The sequence below is a fragment of the Ctenopharyngodon idella genome, chromosome 1 (genome assembly GCF_019924925.1).
Source record: "Ctenopharyngodon idella isolate HZGC_01 chromosome 1, HZGC01, whole genome shotgun sequence".
Taxonomy (NCBI): domain Eukaryota; kingdom Metazoa; phylum Chordata; class Actinopteri; order Cypriniformes; family Xenocyprididae; genus Ctenopharyngodon; species Ctenopharyngodon idella.
Window position 1 is genome coordinate 20104391 of NC_067220.1, and position 20319 is coordinate 20124709.

Genomic DNA, 20319 nt, shown 5'->3' on the forward strand with positions numbered 1-20319 from the left:
ATATACACAATTTTCATTTCTATAGTATTGTCCCTTGAGAAGATATACTAAAATAGTTGCTGAAATGTGAGGGGTGTACTCACTTTTGTGAGATACTGTAGTCAAGCAAAAGGCTAATCAATCATATTAATTACCGTTATGTGTCCAACATTGTAGAGAGCGATACATAAAATGCATTACCATTCTGATACATCAACTTGTAGCTGACCCTGTATAATTCACTCTTCCACTGCTTCTTCTGAATCAGTTTCTGATTCAAACATATATGGCTGAATTAAACCAGTATTTCCACTTACCATTGTGCTGCGTTTACTACAGTAAAGTTGACAGAGTGGATCAGGTATTCTGAGCTTTATTGATTGATTGGAGGCGGGGCTAATTTGTATATTCATGGCTCCGCGTATATACTAAGTGAAGCAAGGATATAGAGTGACATTCAAAGTAGTTTAAGGCATGAAGATTTTTTTTTTTCACAGGAAAAAAACACGCTTAAATATGTCATTTTAGTGATCAAAGATGAGTTTTAAAGGGTTAGTTCACCCAAAAATGAAAATTCTGTCATTTATTACTCACCCTCATGTCGTTCCACACCCGTAAGACCTTCGTTAATCTTCGGAACACAAATTAAGATATTTTTGTTGAAATCCGATGGCTCAGTGAGGCCTCCATAGCCAGCAATGACATTTCTCTCTCAAGATCCATTAATGTACTAAAAACATATTTAAATCAGTTCATGTGAGTACAGTGGTTCAATATTAATATTATAAAGCGACAAGAATATTTTTGGTGCACCAAAAAAAACAAAATGACGACTTATATAGTGATGGCCGATTTCGAAACTGCTTCAGGAAGCTTCGGAGCATTATGAAAAAGCGTGTCGAATCAGCGGTTCGGAGCGCGAAAGTCACGTGATTTCAGCAGTTTGGCGTTTGACACGCGATCTGAATCATGATTCGATACGCTGATTCATAACGCTCCGAAGCTTCCTGACACAGTGTTTTGAAATTGGCCATCACTATAATAAGTCGTTATTTTATTTTGCTCACTGAGCCATCGGATTTCAACAAAAATATCTTAATTTGTGTTCCGAAGAATAACAAAGGTCTTGCGGGTCTGGAACGGCATGAGGGTGAGGGTGACTGACTACAGGGGGACTTTAAAAAAAAAAAAAAAAGATTTTTTTTTTTTTTAACCAGACCCTGTTTTATATATTCTCTCTTTGTGAGGGAGCCAGCAGAGTGGTTTAAGGTAAAAGCTAAGGAAGGACTTCAAAGTGACCCATCTCCAACAGAACTGAGATGAAGGCCTTTCTGAAAATAGAGGCTGTCAGCCAAGACAAGCATATTTGTGACAGGACCAAATCACAGACAGGATCTTCATGACCTTTAAAGTGCAGAACCGAAAAAAAAAAAAAAAAATTTTTTCCCCCAAAACTTTTTTTTTTTTTTTTTTGCTAAATCTAAAGCAAACAAGAATCAGCCATTGTTTATTCTGTTTCTTGTCCTTGATCTTGGTGTGCACAAAACTGATATTTGCTTTCCTTTTCCCTAATTTTTACAATGCAGTCCACTTAATCCTACAGTGCTCTCCAAGGTACAGATCAAATTCAATAATTCTGTGTTTCACAGTCAAACAAGCCTAACCCAAGTTTTAATGATTTGAAACACACTGATGTCGTCTATGATATTCAGTACCTTAAAAGTCGATCCAAACTCCAAAATGCATGAAATAAGCCTTATTTCTACCAGTTGTGAGAGTAAAGGGAAATAATGACATGACATGTTGCAAATGAGACAGCCTTGATCTGTCTGGGTCAGACAGCCCTCCTCTTCAATTGATTAAAAATTAAATCAAAATTGTAATTAATCAAACTAGGCAGGCGGAGGAAGAGCTTTCATCAGGATTTCACGCCGGTCAGAATTGTTATGGCACTCAGAGACAATCACATCAAAGCAAATGGCTGGTTTGAGTCATTTAACTGATTACAAAAGACATACCTGAGTGATGTGGTTTGTGTGTGTGTTTGAAGGGGGAGGGAACTTCATTTACAATGATAGTTATGCAAATTGGAGAGATGAATGGAAAAACGGGAAAAAACACCTAATAGAACATATAAAGATGTAGAAAGATTCTTGTTATGTATCATATATGCTTACACTTCTCTGCAACATAGGGATCAGTAGGTTGCACCTGTGTGTGTGTGCAAATGTGTGACTCCCTGTGGTGTTAAAGATGCCCATTCACAGACTGCCTGTGTCACTGCACAACCTTGGCACCCAACTGGCCATTGGTGCCAGGCAGAATCAGTGCCAAAGCACTGCCAACTACCATCAGGACCCCATCTGTCGAGCAGACCCTGGGTCACATTGGCAATGAAAGCGTAAAAATGAAAGACTGAGACAGAAACAGAGAGATTAATCATCCAAACACGATCAGATTATGAGATTAGAAAACCTGCGCCACGCAAACATTCATTTCTAATATTAATGTTTCTAATATTAGTGCAAAACAGTGCTGCACGATTCACACGTTAACAATGTTATTTAATCCTGTTATAATATAAAACCACATAGAAAAGTAAATTACTTTGTTTTGGTCGACAGGATGTTAAAATTCTGTCTGTGCTGTCTTAATTTATGAGAATAACAGAAGAAATGCTCTCATGAGGTTATGAGAGTCAAGACATTCTCCAAGTTTCTCTCCTTTTATTCTCCACCTGAATATGGACATAAAAAAGAAGAATGTCTTTCAAAGACCTTCTGTACTGTGTTAAGTTTGTGTTCCCTACAGTCTAGCAGGAGGACGAAATTCTCCACTCAGCATTCAGATGAGCCAACAACACTTTTACACACTTTTCTATGAAAGAGATGCGGGGAGGAAATGATCAATAGTGTCCCTCCAGGCAAAGAAAACCATTCAAACACACATGACCTATATGATGCTATTGACACTTGAAACCCCAAAATGTGTGAAAAGCAAACAGATCTATACCATTAAAGAGAGAATGTGTGTGTCACAAGTTAGAAGGGATGTATCTGTACTTGGTGCTTTCATAGAAATGGATTTAGATCCTCACAAAATAATTTCTCTCGCTCCCTTAAAACTGTCAGCCCTTAGCGTGTCATGTCCAAATTGCAAAACTTATGATTGTTTCAAAACAGGTTTCCCATTCCCAGGTTGCCCATTTACCCCCATCCATTTAAACTTATTACAAATAATATTTTAATTTTAAAATATGCACACATTCACTCTCATTTCTTGTCTCTGCACTTTTTTAATAATTACATGAATCACGTAAATGATAGCCTATATTTTGAGTTTGAAAAAAAAGTCGCTTAGTTTACATCACTGTCTCTTTTAACATTTCTGTTGTGAAACAGTTGTCAAATATTAAATGTTTAGCTACTTACATTTTACATTGCACATTCTGTGAACAGGTTTTGATTGGCCATCTCAATCATTTTGACATTGATACTCGCTGTTAGACTGCTGGGGCAGACCAGCTTAAAACTTTAAAACTTTAACTTTAAAGTTCCCCTATGATTCTATTTTAGAGGCTCCTAATTTTGTTTTGGAGGTCTCCCATAATATACGTTGCACATCGTCTCATTTCTTAAAGAGTCTGAAAATACTTCTTTCGGAGACTCAACCTCTTTAAACCCCTTCATATCAACAGACTACTTTGCTCTGATTGGTCAGATGGCCCAGTCTGTTGTAATTGGTCTATCGCTTACAGCACATGTCGGAAACGAAATGTCTATTACCATATCTGAGGCTTCCTCAGTACTTTATACACATGCCCTGTCCCAAAAGGAAGCCCGTGTGATCTTACTCTGAGTCCGCACTAATGTTGCTTTGACTGTCTGGCAGGAGTCTGCTGTGGAGCTCGCCTGAGTACGGGCTCGGCAAAAGTCTGTATTGAGAGCGCATATTGGCTGCAACGGGGGCACTCGTTTTTACCCTTCTGAAACCTAAAATGACAAACGGGACACCCTACTACGCCTAGAGTCTCGTGGACTTCATGATCACGCACATGCGACAGCCTTTGTATATCCACAAGATCGTAAGAACACATGAAGTTACATTTGGAACAGGGCCACAGTGATATGAACGATGGTGTCGGTTTTTCCGTATTAATTCCAGTGTGAGTCCTCAACCTTTTGAAGTGCATGCAAAGTGGATTCATAGCGCTGAAAACATGTCATGTCGACAACATGAACCAAACTCTTCCAGGCCTCAGCTACAACTACAGTGTTTGAGGGTGGGTCAAAGTAGATGTGGTTCGTGGACAGCCAATGAAGACCATAGGCTGCCATTATGCAAATTTGTTACATTGTTATGTAAGTATGTAACAGGAAGAGAGACTTGAATTGCTGACAACTCGCTTCAGCAGTTCAGAATCGATTATTTCCTTTAGGAGACAATACCTTTATTTGCTGTGCACTTTGATCTTTAAAACTTCAGACAGCAATATTACACACTGCATGAAAGGTATTGTTTGAAAAAGAAAAAAAAAACTAACTGTTAAAATATTGAAATATGAAATTTACAAATTTCCAGGGACTCTTACCCACTAAATCCCACTCTCCATTGGGGATGTATGTAGAGATGTCCACTGCCTGCATCTGTAGGTCCAGCAACCATCCGTTATGAGTCCAGGAGCCAAACTTGAGGTCACATTTCTGTATATCGAATGGGAACCAGCGCACATCTATGTAACATGTACTCTTCAGAATACCTGCGTGGTTACACACAAACATACACAGCTGCATATAAACAAAATCAATTATAACAATAAAGAAAGTCATGTTGGATTGTAATTGTATAAATGTTGAAATTATCTTAACTATTACACTATATATCACACTTGTTAAACCTGCAAAACTAACTGTAGCCAAACAAGCATAGAACAAGCGTAGAACACACATAGAACAGAAATGATGAACCAATTCTTTATATTTTGAGTAATTTAGCAAAATTAGGGTTACAATTCTGATATTAAAATTAGCCAATATGATAAGCCAATAATTATTTTCATGTTAGCCGAAAATGACAGATATAGTAAAATTTCTACACTACTTCGTTTGAATAAACACATGTTTATTTTAAATTAGATGCCAGGGCAAAATTTTTCATTTTCATTAAGTTTTAAGTTGAAGTACTGATATAACTAAAACTAAATAAACTAAAACCAAAAACTAAAATGTCATAAAATTAGTATAGACATTTTTAAAAAACCACCAACAACAAAAACACAACAAAATTGCTAAAACTTTAACTAAAATTAAAATGAAAACAGAAAATATAAAATCTAACTCAAAATAAATATTAAAATGTAATAGTATATCAATGATATTAAAATAACACTGGTTTTAAATGCAATGAACTTTAAGTGAGTGTTACATGTACTGTAATCTAAATATAGAAACAGAAAATGATCACACACAATTAAATATCCAATATTAACCAATACTGATAAATAATTATAATAAAAAATCTAATATCGGCCAGTGATCAAAATGGTACCGATTTACTGTGCATCCCTTACTAAAATCTGTCAATCTAAGATGTCTAAGACCACATCTGTATGGTTGAATAATTAAAAGTGGCAAGGATAATTCATACCTGGTGGTATGTACTGACAGGCACCTGATGCATTAACCAAGACATTCGTATGGAAGGTGGCATCAAACCTCTCATCAGCACTGCAGAGAAGAGTGCAAGAAAAAAAAAAAAACAGAATAAACTTCAATCAAAATATTTTGCAACTGCATGACTGGAATTCCTCCTGAAATGTTAGCTGCCCTGTAATCTGCATAAACTGACACACAGGTTAAACAATCAAATGCTAGCTATTGCCTTCATACTATGCGATGGGTCATTATGCAGCTTAAAATAATTTCTATGCCAGTAGCTCTAGAATAATATATGTGCCCTTGTCCTTTTGCGCTTCTCCTACCTCCCAGTCCCAGAAGAATAATATTCCTTAGATTAAAATGTCCAATTCAATTGACATTGTGGTTACTAGGAGGCAATCCAGCAGCTGTATTATTCAAAAACCTATTCATAATTAATCATACATACCAAAGCACCATTAGCAATATGATTAAGAAATGAAATTCAGGTAAAATCTCAGCAGGGACAGAAGTGTTTGATTAATACCTTTATAAAATAATGTCCTCAGTGACATTTAGGACTTATTAGTATGTAGGAGGTACAAAATATGGTTCTAAACATGTCAAGGTTAATTATACACATGTCCTGACCTTTAATTGGTGTGTGTGTGTGTGTGTGTGTGTGTGTGTGTGTGTGTGTGTGTGTGTGTGTGTGTGTAAATGTACTCTGACTTTAGGTACTATGCATGTTGAAGCAAAAATGCTAAAATATGCGTGCCATGTGGTATGCATGTTATACATTTATATGAAAATGTTTTTACACTTTATTTTGATGGTCCCCTATAGACATTCTGTTGACTCTAAGTAACACTGCACCTACATGTCAACTAACTCTCAGAGTATTAGTTGAGTATTAGACTGTTAGCGACAGGGTTAGGGTTAGAACACAGGGTAAGTAGAATAAATTGACTTGTACTTGCAAAGTTACTTATAGTCAGTAGAATGCATGTTGGGGGATCATCACAATAAATTGTAAGCAGACATTCTACTAATACTCTATTAATACTCTAATGAGAGTTAATTGACATGTAGCTGCAACATTACTTATAGTCAACAGAATGTCTAAAGTGCACCATCAAAATAAAGTGTTACCGAAAATGTGAGCACTATGTGCCATTACATCATATAGCCACTTTAAAACCAGCATATGCCAGCATCAGTCTGGCTGAAAATGGAAAAGTCAGCATTGAAATATATAATATTGTTATATTTTCAGTTTTCATTTTAATTTTAGTTAAAGTTTTAATAATGTTGTTATGTTGTTGTAATGTTTCTGTTTAGCTTTAATTTATATCTATTAGTTTTAGTAATTTTATTACTTAAACTTAAGTTTTTCATCTAAAATTTATATTTCATTTTATTTAAGCTTCATTTCAATTAACGATTTTTCATGGTTTTAGTTTTAGATTAGCAGTCATTTTTTTGGGCACTCACAAATTCTCTTTTAGTCTTTTACTTATTCGGCACACTAAATATTTGGCTTTGAGTTAAAACACAAATACCATTATGTAACATAAAACAAGATGCAAGACACTTGCCCACTTGGGATATTATGCTCCTATGACATTCCTTTCAGTCTTAAAACTTGTCTTAAAAGTCTTCTTTTCAAAGTTAAGAGAGGACAAAATCCCATACAAAGTTCCATACCCATGAGATTATAACTTGTCGCTGCTGTCGGACATCAAGGATGACCTTTCAACAACATTGCCAATGTATTAATGTCCCTAATCCTTTCCGTTTCTCAGAAAGCTGTCCTTTTTTATGGTGGTTCGGCAGATTACAACCTGCCAGACTGAAAGGAGGCTGTCTAGTTAACAGCCATGAGACAGGAGTAGATGGTTAAAATAAAAAGACTCACATTATGACAGAATAATTATTTTGACAGTAATTAGCTCGAGAACTAGACTGCAAAATATCACTTTGCCATACAAATCACCTGTCAAGCTCACAATGATGCTTTTGCTTAACATAAAATATGCATTACATGCCAGTAAAAACAAGTTATATGAGCAATATTACACTCGTAGCCATGCGATGTGGCTGTATATCAGCACGGCCGTAGGTCATTACTCATATTATATTGCTCATATAACAATTAATTTGTATTGCATTTATTCAATATACAGTATAGAAGTCTAAAAACTGAAAAAGAATCCACAAATCCCTAAATTATTGATTTCAGAGCAGTGTTAATGTCACAATGAAATCAAAATGGACATTTTTTTTCTAATTTTTTTGTAAAGAATGCACTATCAATATATTTTTTTTCGTTTGGAAGCTGATTCACTCGGATATACATCACAATAGGGAAGAACAGACTATTGAGACTTCCGTTTCATGCTGACTTTAAAGACTGAATGGTCTTTTGTCGATGAGTTAGTAGCTGACGTCATATATTCTGTTTTAGTGTTAAAGTAGACAACAGGTGGTTCATTGTTAAGCTGAGGAAAAAAAAAACATCTCTTTGACCATATCCTCTTGCCTCACTGTGATAAGGTGAAGTTAACAACTTTCCATTGTGCACAGAAGCATTCTCCATCAATCTTCCTGCTAAAACATTGCATTGTTCTGCTGTGAAATAACACTGACACATACTAAACGATCAGATTCATCCAAGTTACTTTAAGTATTCCAATCTATTCTAAAACAAAAATAGCAGAATCAATCACACGTGTACATTAGCTTCTGTGCTGCACATTTACTTTATATTGCTTAATTGGCACAGATTTCTCCAGTTTAATGCACCCCACATCATCTAAATGCATCCTGCCTTGTCTTTAGAGGTTTATCCTCTTTTGACTCTTCCTAAGAGTCAGTCAGCAAAGTCAGCATCTCTTGCGTGTTCTCTTAATATATTCATCTTAAAGTGGCATCATGTTTAAGCTAACGTCTTCTGCCAAGAGGATCATTGTAAACTGGCTGAGTGATATAAGTGGCCATGAGCGATATTTTAAGGTATGCATGATCTGGCAGAATTTGGATGATGTAGCTCTTTACATCATATCCTTAAACAGCAAGTAAGTTGTTATAATACAGCTTTAGGAAGAGGTGACACCTGTCAAGCTGTGACAAAATACATTTGCATAATGCAGATTTATGAAGCCGGGCCATAGAGAAGGCAATTACTGCTGTCAGTCACTGACACAAAACACAGCTCCCCTTTCTCTGTATCATACAGACACATTTAGTTGCAATTCTAATTATCCATGACAAATGTGGTAAATTAAAATCAAATTATTGTAGAGAATATGGCATTATTGTTAGAGTGGTATTATTAATATGGTGGAAATAAACTGTTTTCAGAGCACACGGGACCAACCTAGACTAGCATAGTAATGGACATGCTACTCCTCGAGGCCCATTGCCCTGCAAAGTTTATATTCAACCCGTTTCAGCTTGTGATTTTCAAGCATTCTTGAAGAGCTTGATAAGATGGTTCAGATGTGTTTGTTTAGGTTTGGAGCTAAACTCTGAAAGACAGTGCGTCCCCAGGAGCAGGGTTGAAGTCCTATGGATTAGTGTACTAAAAAGGTCTAAATAGTCGATACATTTCCTTTCTTCAACAAACTTCATGCCCCTTGAGTCAAGTCAAACAGTTTCTTTTCGAAGTGGAACTTTGACGCTGTATCTTGGTGTTGACACATGGGAAATGCCATTAGCATGACCGGTGCCTGAGTATGTGTAACCAAAAGGCAATAATCACTGGCGGAGCACCTAAGAGTTTAAAAGTACGTCTGAGTTACACAACATTAGCTTTTTGCATTCAGGAGCCATTTGTTTGCAAGTGCATGAAGTAAACAATGGAGAGCAGCAAGAGTTTCAGACAGTGTGTTCCTCTGTGTAGGCATGCTCTCATACCTGAGGACTCTAAGAACCTCTGCTCAGGCTTCTCTCTTTTTCTCTCTGCACCCCATGGATTGCGCCCTGCTGCTGCTGAGGCAGTGCGGTGGCTCCATTCATTGGGATCGCAGTTTGAACTGGCGGAGCAGTTCAGGAAATTCATGTCAAATTCCCAGGTTCCTCAAGCCAGTTTGAGTGATCTGTTGGATTTAGAAGCCTGCTCTGCTGATTTTTCTGATCCAGCAGAAAGCATGCTGCTGGTGCAGTCTAGTTCTGAGGAGATAGACAACATTTCTCTCTGAGGAACTAGATGTAATTGGAGAAATTATAGTGTTATGACTGTGTCTACTCCTTCTGTCAGCCCCGCACAGGGAATTGTTGGATGTGAAGGCCCGTGACACTGCCAGGTTAAGTCTGACTTGATCACATGAGAAACAAGAAGTCGCTTGTGGCCACAGATCTGGCTCTCTGGGCCACCAAACAGACATGGAGTTATGAAGAGACACCTGTGGCTAAACCTATTGAGGATTAGGATGAAGAAATCTTTCCTCCTTGATGCTCCTATCTTGCCCTCTGGACTATTCGGTGCCTCCATTGAGTAGGGGACAGAAGCAACAGACTGCAAAAAGAAGGCAAGACGTCGGGGAGGTGATTGCTAGGAGGCATTCAGAAAAGAATGACTGAATAGTGATCATAACACCACCGTCTGTCCCACTGGCACTGCTTGGACAGATTATGCAAGTGGTGCGTGTTGCAATCTGATGCATGGCCCCTCTTAACAGGATGTGAACTATCACCTTTAGCAACTGTTGCTTAAGAAAGCATGGGAACAAAGCAGGTTGTTCTCTCTTTTTTGGTGAAAAAAATAATAATGAAAAGAGAGGATGATAGCTGACCGCTCTCTCTGTCTCTTGTATAGCGCACTGATAGTGCAAATATTACTGTCATGCGATGCAGAGACTTTTTCATGGCCCAGAATTGCCCAGGTCAGCTATTTTACTTAAATTTCTGGAGGCTTTTCCCAGGGTAGAGCAAAAGAGGATGATAGTAATCCTCTCTCTTTATCCTCCCTTATGAGAAAGGGTCAAGTAGGATAATGCTCTGAATGGGTTGCTAACAGTCGACAGTGGGCACCAAGCTATGGTAAAGGGAGTCGTGTTGAGTGGAACGCCATGCATCCCATGCTCCTCTTAACTGTCCTCTCCAGCTTCCCTCTAGACAAAGACACTTTAGGGTTGATACAGGGTAAATGGAATTTTGTTGGGCAGTCTGCAAGTGTCCCTCTATTCCGTTTACCTCCCTCCCCAACCAGTATTGAGGTTTAAAGTAGGATGTACGCTACCCTTTGGTCAGGGTTGCTTGGTAATGAGAGTCGCTATGGGCAGTATGATACGCGTCCCATTCTCCTCTTTTATTGCCCTCTCCTATTTGTCTCAGAGTTTAAGTAGGTCTAATAGCTTCCCTCTGCATATTTATTTCCTCATGGTTGAGGCAAGGCAGATGAATGATTCTGCACAGCGTCCCTCTTTTAATTTGCCTCCCTCCCCAACTGTTGGGTTTTAAGTAGGTCTGTGCTCTAAGTTTTGGATCGGAGTTCTAAGCAGGGCTAAAAGCTCCCCTGTAAATAAGTACCCACTTAGGGTCGAAGGAATTATGGTGGGCAGTCCACATTGCATCCATCTATTCCATTTATCTCCCTCCCCAACTATGGTTGGGGCTCGAAATAGGGACTTTATCCCCTTGGGATGGGTACTATTATTAATGAAGCCTGGTGCTGGGGGTTGTTATGGGCAGATCACTAGTATTCCATGCACCTCTTCTACTGCCCTCTCCAGTATACTGGAGTTTCAATTAGGGCTAATGGCTTCCTTCCAGTCAGATTCTTCCTTAGTGGTGATACAAGGTAAATTAAACTGTTTTGGGCAGTCCGCAGAGCGTCCCTCCATTCCATTTATATTCCTCCCCAGCCATACCAGAGCGACCCCTACTGGCCAGGATGAAAATAGTGCTCCGGAGACAAGACCATTACAGATGTACACTCCCTATGGATTTCTTGGTAGTATGAGTCGCAATAATTGGAACCCTAGGTGTCCGACGGTACTCTTTTCTGCCCTCTCTGATTATTCAGAATTTAAGTAGGGCTAAAAGCTTCCCTTTTACACACCTCCTTAGGGTCGATATAGGTAGATGGAGTTATTATGGGCAGTCTGTGCAGCATCCTGTTATTCCATTTACCTCTCTCCCCAACTTGTGCTGCATTTGAAGTAGGGACCTACGCTCCCCTTTACATATGCTCCCTTCGTTGCCTCCCTCTCTTATGATTTGTTTGTGGTTGGGATATATGTTCTCACTTTGATGGTGGCGATACTAAGGTTGTAGCTATTGGCAAAGTAGAGTTGGACTTTGCGCTTGCTGTCCACTCCTCGCCTGCCACCTTTTTCAGTAACCTCAGCTTGGAGGTACTGGCTGCTAGTATGCTCCCTTGGTAGACTGCTCCATATGAGTCTCTCAGGCTTAGCATAACATAGCTGAGGCTTTGTTGTGTATTCCCCTTATAGCCTTGCTTCCAGGGTTTTAGCCTAAGAACTGTCTGGTGCCAGGTTTAGGCTGTTTAAACCTGGACTTCCCTCATCTGAAGTCAAAAGTTTTAGGGGTTATTCCCTAAACACTTGTGGATACTGGCTTGGGGAGCAGAGCCACTGTGCATCTCTTGCACAAGTCACATAGGCTGTGCCCTTGGGCGTTGACATGCTCTTCTGACTCTGTTGTGTCACTTAGGTGCTATTCCCACTCTGTTTGTGTGTACTCTTAGCCTAGTGGGGCAGGCATTTCTTCAGCATGGTGTAGTAGGTATTGCGTTCCCCATAGCGTCAACACCAAGATGCAGCATTGAAGTTCCACTTTAAAAGAGAGGGTCTCAAGTTGCAAATGCAACCCAGTTCCCTAAGAAGGGAAATGAGATGCTCCATCTCATTGCCATGCTTCAGGGCATGCCTGCATGTCTCCTTCAGACAAAAGAATTGATGATGTAACTCAGGTGCCCCTTTATACTCTTGGGCGCTCCGCGTGTGACATCATAGACTGCTGTCTACCACATAAACAGCAGCTTCTTTCACTATTTTACAATTTCACTGGCATATTATTCAAGTTAGATTTGTTTGCCCTTATCAATCTCTTTTCTTTAACCACTTTCAAGGATGCAAGCAAGAGAAAGGTTTTTAGTGAAGCAGCAACAGTTTTTTTATTACATTGTCTTTCAAGTCCAGTAATTGTGTCACTAATAAAATCATCCAGCTGCAATCTGCTCTATAAATAAGTGCTGCACAAAAAAATCTGGCACACAATATGTAGTTGCAATTCTGCAACAAAATGAAGGCTCATTTTAATTATTGTTGCACTCAATCCAAATATAATAAGCCCAGATTATTTCAAAGGCATCCTCTAATAAAACAGCTATGTAAACAGATGATCTCAAGGAAAGGAAAGCAAAGTATATAAGGTTATTGCAGATCTCTTTATTAAGACCCAATGCCATGACCACACAGTCCCAAGCCCTTTACTGACTGTCCTGTGATGTGAAAGGCCCTTCAAAACAAAATGAAGCCCTGGTTTAAAAACAAACAAAACTAAAAACTAAATTAAATACTTATTATTTAAATAATGCTTGGAATATTTTTATAATTTTTATTTGGTCAAAATACACAGATATTCTCAAATGGACACCTCTTCAACCCTCTACCGTCAGGCAGACTAAAACTAAGCACTTACTGTAGGATGGTTCATGCTCTCAATTCCTCTGGGAGTTATGCATCTGTATTTCATTCCCTGTAATTGATGGGATAATGTATGTGTGTTGTTTTGTTTCAGTGTATGTAATTATTGATGATGAGCTCACCAGGAAAAATTCCATACAACTAGGTTGTGATGGCAATCAATCAATCAATCAATCAATCAATGTATTAATAAAAATAAAAAATGGTCATCAATAGAGACATTAGGGGGAAGATGAATGGCAACACTGAACAATGATAAATTTGAAGTAAACATGCATTCCTGCTGAATACCTAAAAGGACTGTGATGAAGAACAGAAAAGAAAGAAATGGGGGATGGAAGTCTTGTAATCAGTGCAGTCCATTATATAAAGAGAGGGTGGTGGTAGGGAAAGTGAAGCTGACCTCCAAGCTCTGTCTAAATAATACATAACACTGCATCTGTCCTCTCTCAGTGCACACAAGCACGGCAACAAACTCACAGTGTGTTTTACATTACAGATGAGGGGGCAATACGTTTGAAGTAAGAGGGTGTTTACACTGGACTGCTAAGCATAATACATTAATATGTTATGTATGTAGTATATAGTGTACATCTGCACACATTGTAGAGTCGCCATCTGTTCTAGGTCCCACTTTAGCTTCTATGCAGCAACATTTAAATTAATAATTTGATACAATGCACTTACTGTGTACATACATCTTTTTAAATTCTACTTATATTTTAAAAAATACCTGCATGTAATTACAGCTGTAATTCATTTCTGTTTTTACATTAATAATTACACCGTTGACCCTTTACTTACACCTTAACCGACCCTTAAAACCTAACCATACCTTGAAACATGTCGTTAAAAAACTTACCCGTATCCCACTCCAATAGCAGCAAAAGTATTTTTGCAATACAATATGAAGACAATTAGTACAATTACCTAACATTTTTTTGGATGTAAGTACATAGTAGTTAAAGACACCTAATATAAAGTGTGACTGAATGAAAAGGTCCACTTACCTAGACTATTTAAACTCTTTTTAAAAAATACATATATATATGTGTGTGTGTGTGTGTGTGTGTGTGTGTGTGTGTGTGTGTGTGTGTGTGTGTGTGTGTGGACCTTTTCTCTTTTCTCCTTTTCTTTTCAGAAGAATGACATTGCCATCATCAGGAGTTGATGATCTATGGGTAAGCAGCTTAATGATGTGTGTAATTCTCTTCTCACGTCACTAACTTCTCTGTCTGTGTTCTTCTCTTTTCTTTTACTGGTGGTATTTAACTCAAGGTGTATGTTTGCTGTAAACTTCTGAACATCTGCTGTCCAAGAAGAGAAGGATGTGGGATTTATTAGAAAAAGCAACATACATTGCATTAAAGATGAGATATGATAAAAGCAAATAAGCTTTTTTTTTTTTTTTTTTTACATTGTTAAGATTGAACAGTCATGAGATTTATTGAGATTTATTGCCAATTTTGCTTAAACACACAAGGAATTTTTCTTGTCTTGGTGACAGAAGCTATTATATATGTGTGTGTGTGTGTGTGTGTGTGTGTGTGTGTGTGTGTGTGTGTGTGTGTGTGTAGGGTAATGTTAATAAGAAAGAGGTAGGATATGTTAAAATATTATTATTATTATTATTATTATTGTTGTTGCACAATGGCAATTTAAGTGTTCAAGAGGTAGATGGCCCAAGGGAAGAAACTTTTCTTTTGCCATAACCTGTTGGTAATTTGCTTCTCTATTCAGATTTAATCGGTATCATTGTTTTTATTGTTTTAATCTCCAAATTAAACAGTTGGCACCATTTGCTAAATTAAATGACACTTTTTATTCTTGCTCAATGGCACAATGAAGGCAATGTTTGATCAACCCCTCTGGAGTTTAAAACTTGAACCTGTTAACACCCTTCTTAAATGGCAGGCCAGACCATCACAGACTAGACTCCAGTTGTAAAACATGTTGAAAGTAACAATAAACAAAATTAGTGAACAAAAGCAATTGCCAGCAATTGTCTAAATGTTTTAGAATGGTCCTCCACACAATTTGTGTGCCATTATTACTGTCATTTATTATACTACTGACATGTTAAATCTGATTAAAGCTAGGCTTCTAACACTTATTCAGCACATGCTTAGTTCTCACTCTGCCTGAGAAATCAGATTATTTCACTTTGTCAGGCATGTAGCTATTTTATCTCTAAGTATTTATTCTTGTATTAAATTCTTCATTATTTTAATATTATGATCAAGCCTTTCTCGGTATAAACATGTTAATGGGTCTGCTGTTGTTGGCAGGTGGATTTGTAGTAGTTTGTGAGTTATGAAGGAAAATATTAAAAAAAAAAAATGTTAAAATTGCCTCTGGTGGACACCTAATGCCTATTTGCGATGTGTTTGTGTAAACTGATGTTTCACTGCTTGTCTTCACTGCCTGAGGTTTCAATTCTGTCTCAGTTGTAAGAGCATCTAGACTGAAGTATGATGTTATAAAAAGTGCATCACAGATCAGTTCAGACTTTCATTCAGATGGAACAGATGGCGACTCAAATCTGTGTTTAACACAAGGATTGCGTTTTCAAAACCCCAAAGTTTAACACTGTTTAAAGGGATAGTTCACCAAAAAATGTTCTGTCATCATTGACCACCTTCATGTCACTGCATATGTGAATGGCTTACAGTCTTCAGTGGACCAATAAGGAAGATGTGTTAAGGAATGTTCATGCTATTTATCTGGAATAATGCAACGATTCTATCTGCATACAAATCTGACATTCGCTGGTCAAAAACCATTAACTCCTTTAGAGCTTGATTTTGGAAAAATGTTAATAATATAATGACACATGCAAGTGTCTGACCATATATAAAGGCACAATATCAACCTTAACAACACAGTGTTTAATTATTTAAAAAATTGTGTTTCCTGAAAAGTAGTGGTTTTGGACATGCAAGGTTTCCTCCCAACAGCGACGATATTGATAATTACCTGTGTCAGGATGCATCAAGAAAGCTTATGCTACTTAATGACTACTTACCATAAAAAAAACAACGACAAAAAAACACAGCACCATATCCACATAGAGGCACATTAAAATGTTGTATCTACAAGCTTGATAAACCTCTGTTTCCTCTAAATTTGTTTTACTGGATTTCTCCTGTTGGAGTTAGATCAGAGCTCCTGTATTATTAAACAGTCTCTGTCCCCGTCGGCCATCATTCAACACAGCAGAGGTACAAATTTACTCTTAATCACTTCATGTGTATTGATTGATCGAACTGAAATCTAAGGCCCTGGTATTAAAGGGATAGTTCACCCAAAAATGAAAATTTGATGTTTATCTGCTTACCCCCAGGGCATCCAAGATGTAGGTGACTTTGTTTTTTTTCAGTAGAACACAAATGATGATTTTTAACTCCAACCGTTGCGGTCTGTCAGTCGTATAATGCTTGTCAATGGGAACTCCAACTATAAGAGTAAAAAAAACATGCACAGACAAATCCAAATTAAACCCTGCGGCTCGTGACGACACATTGATGTCCTAAGACACGGAACGATCGGTTTGTGCGAGAAACCGAACAGTATTTATATCATTTTTTACCTCTAATACACCACTATGTCCAACTGCCTTACGCATCCGGTTGGTGAGGTCTGAACACGCTCTGACAACGGAAGTGATGTCTCGCACTCATTGAAGTATAAGCACGAGACATCACTTCCGTCATCAGAACGCGTTTTCCGACCTCACCAACCGGATGCGCAAGGCAGTTGGACATAGTGGTGTTTTAGAGGTGAAAAACGATATAAATACTGTTCGGTTTCTTGCACAAACCGATTGTTTCGTGTCTTAGGACATCAATGTGTCGTCACGAGTCACAGGGTTTAATATGGATTTGTCTGTGCGTGTTTTTTTGACTCTTATAGATGGAGTTCCCATTGCCATGCATTATACGACTGACAGACTGCAACAGTTGGAGTTAAAAATCATCATTTGTGTTCTACTGAAGAAACAAAGTCACCTACATCTTGGATGCCCTGGGGGTAAGAAGATAAACATCAAATTTTCATTTTTAGGTGAACTATCCCTTTAAGATGCATTTTGGTCAGTTGGATCACAAGTGGATGACGCTAAATACAGGTGTAAACTGGGTGTAAAACGTTTTGAGCTTGTCCACTTTCGACCACTTCCAGAGGTAGTCAAAAATGCATTTGACCGGATTTGCCTACTTGGTCTAAAAGGTGTTAGATTGTTTGTGCATAATCTAATGAATATTCATGAACCAAGTCTTTGCTCCCCAAATGCTTACACCACTATTTTTGAACATTTTTGATCACATCCAATGTACATGTATCCAGTTGCTACTGTATGTTTCTTGGCAATGAAAATAGTTTATTCTGGCCTACAGGATTTTATTCTAACCACTTAAGTGATTGGTGTCTATGATCATATTGCTGATGCTGCTGTCTTATTAAAGCAATAAGCCACTTTTTGCATGTGTTGCGTGTGTGTGTAGATGATAAAATCACTCAACAGCCTCTTGTGGCTTATTTCTTTGTTAGGCTAATGCAGTTTATGAAGCATGTTTAAGAAGAAACACAGTATTGTAGACTAAAAGCAAACACAATAATATAAATATAAATGTGACTGTATCCATTACCTGTTATAAAGCAAAATATCTGGTGTCCATATCTGATTGGATGGGAAACGCAGGGTCTGAACACCAGGGTAGTTATCAGGGTTCCAGCTCAAATAGATATCAGTCCATCCCTGAACACACAAAACATACATCAGATTCAGTAACATTAAAATGCTTGATGGCAAAAGAGACAAACAAATTATACACACACAGCCAGTAAACACGATAATAGTCACACAGCTGGGGTCTGCCAAGGGTACACACATGTACATTTACCACTGGGAAATGAAGAGAGAACATACAACACAGAGCAAAGGCACATACACTCTAAGTTGAATGTGATATAATGTGCTTAACAGCCTCTAAAAACCACTTAAATGCCAATAATTAAAGTTAAATTAGGTCATTGTGAGTCGACTTTTTTAGTATGAGTGTTGGCATCTCACTTCTTTGTGCATAAACTCCACCTGATCCCTCTTTAGAGGTGTAGATGGCCCTTGGCTGTATTTTCTCTAGCATGAGGTTGCCTCTCTGCTGTATTATAGGGTAGGTTAATATGTGGTGCCACAGTGGATTTAGAGTAATATAATCTTTTTTTAAGCTTTATTAAGCAGCACACTACCTTTCTTAAAAGCAACAGAAAGCACACTACAATATTATTAAAGTCACCATGAAATCAAATGGAATATTGCAGCACAATATATGGAATATTCCCCACCCACTTGCAGCGACATCTCTTCTCTTCTCTGATGAGTTTACTCCAGATGGGCAAAATTAAGTCCCGTCCTACATTTTTTTCTTGTTTAAGAAGCCATTTCACTTGTATATACATTACAATAGAGAAGAAAAGACTATTGTTAATGGCAAAAGGCATACAAGACATTTAAATAACCAGGCTGAAATCAGACTGGCTGCATTGATAATTAGAACAAATGTTTCCATTGTTTGACACCATTTGTTCCTATATTCTTAGCACTGCATTACTGCACTTTTATGATGCCAATTGTGATGTTTGTGGTTGATGATTCTCATTAGGGAATTTGTAAAAATAGTTTAGTTTAAAGGTGCTTTATGTAAGAATCACAGCTAGTGGTTGAAATGGGTACTGCAGTCCAAATTCAAATGACTCGATGCTCTTGCGGGTTGCCAGTTTGAAGACACGCAACAGGAGCGAGACATTTGAAGGCAAGGAGACTTACACACTGTAAGATAATTAGTTGATTTATTGATTTATGATGAGTTGATATCGCGTTTTAATATGCTCCTGTTCATAGAGATTTTAGATGGATGCTGAGGCTTTTTAGGTCGGGTAGAATCTGCAATCTCTGACCCAGTTTGTTTGATGGCTTCCATGGCTGCAATTCGCTGCATGTTTTTTTTGCCAACTGGCAACCCAGGGTGGCGAAATACTATTGGGTAAATTGGCAACGTGCAGTCTTGCTCAGACCAAAACAAAAACAGAAATTCCGACACGGAACGCAAATTTCAAAGTAAAATAACTGGCTGTAGCAATGATTTTCAGAGAAACGAGTATGTGAACTCAGCATGTTTAATAAATATCTGCAAACATATTATGGTATTTTTATGCTTTAGTACAGTCAAAAACTTACATAGAGCACCTTTAAACTCAGCTACAACTGTTTTTACTCTGTCAAAAAGCTGTGTGCAATTATGAATATTTAAAAATATTTAATTATACTTAAACACACAAACACAGCTTAAAAATCTATAATTAGCCACGTTTCCACTGCCAGGCCATAAGTGAGCCATGGCCAGTCACATTTCCATTGTCACTTCCAACCTGCAGATACCCACATCAAAATTCCTTGGTTGAAAGTGGGCCGATTGGTGCTTGAGGAGTGGTCGTGAACAAAGGTGGAGTTTTTCTCTCAGGAAAGGGTCAACACTGCTGCTCATTTCCCATGTTATCATATCAGGCTACCAGCTAACATAAGCATTAAAGACATTTAAAACAATTTTCAGCTCAAAACAGACACCAGTGAGTGTCTGAAATAACTTCCAATTGCAATCCGATGGGAATTCTGATCACTATATGAGGCAGAAATAGATTTATATGTAATGCTAAAGGCTACTTATGCTAACCATTGTGATAATAAATACACATATAATTATGGAAAATACCAGAGACTGCTTGAAGAACTTGTGTTTAATTTGGTGTCATGTTTAATCTGTTTTTTCCCTGTGCCTTTGTTGATACCGAACTTCTGGATCGGCATATGTCATAATTACGTATACACTGGTTAACTCATATTAATCACATAACTCCTGTTTTCTGTCCATGAGCTCCTTCTGTTGCTTTGGCTGAAAGGATTAACAGTATAGTGAGATGGGAGAATTCGCTCAAACATCCAATGCTCATTTTTTCTAAAGAAATGTGATGTAAAC

At 37.8% G+C, this 20319-nt stretch overlaps 1 protein-coding gene across 1 annotated transcript in view; it reads right to left on the reverse strand.

Moving 5' to 3' along the window:
- chrna8 (cholinergic receptor, nicotinic, alpha 8) overlaps positions 1-20319 on the reverse strand; it is a 69737-nt gene that overhangs the window by 7314 nt on the left and 42104 nt on the right. The window contains exons 4-6 of the mRNA XM_051916573.1: positions 17935-18044; positions 5626-5705; positions 4571-4738 (exon numbers count right to left, since the gene is read on the reverse strand). Of these exons, the coding sequence (XP_051772533.1) occupies positions 4571-4738; positions 5626-5705; positions 17935-18044 (358 nt within the window). The remainder of the gene's footprint in view (positions 1-4570; positions 4739-5625; positions 5706-17934; positions 18045-20319) is intronic.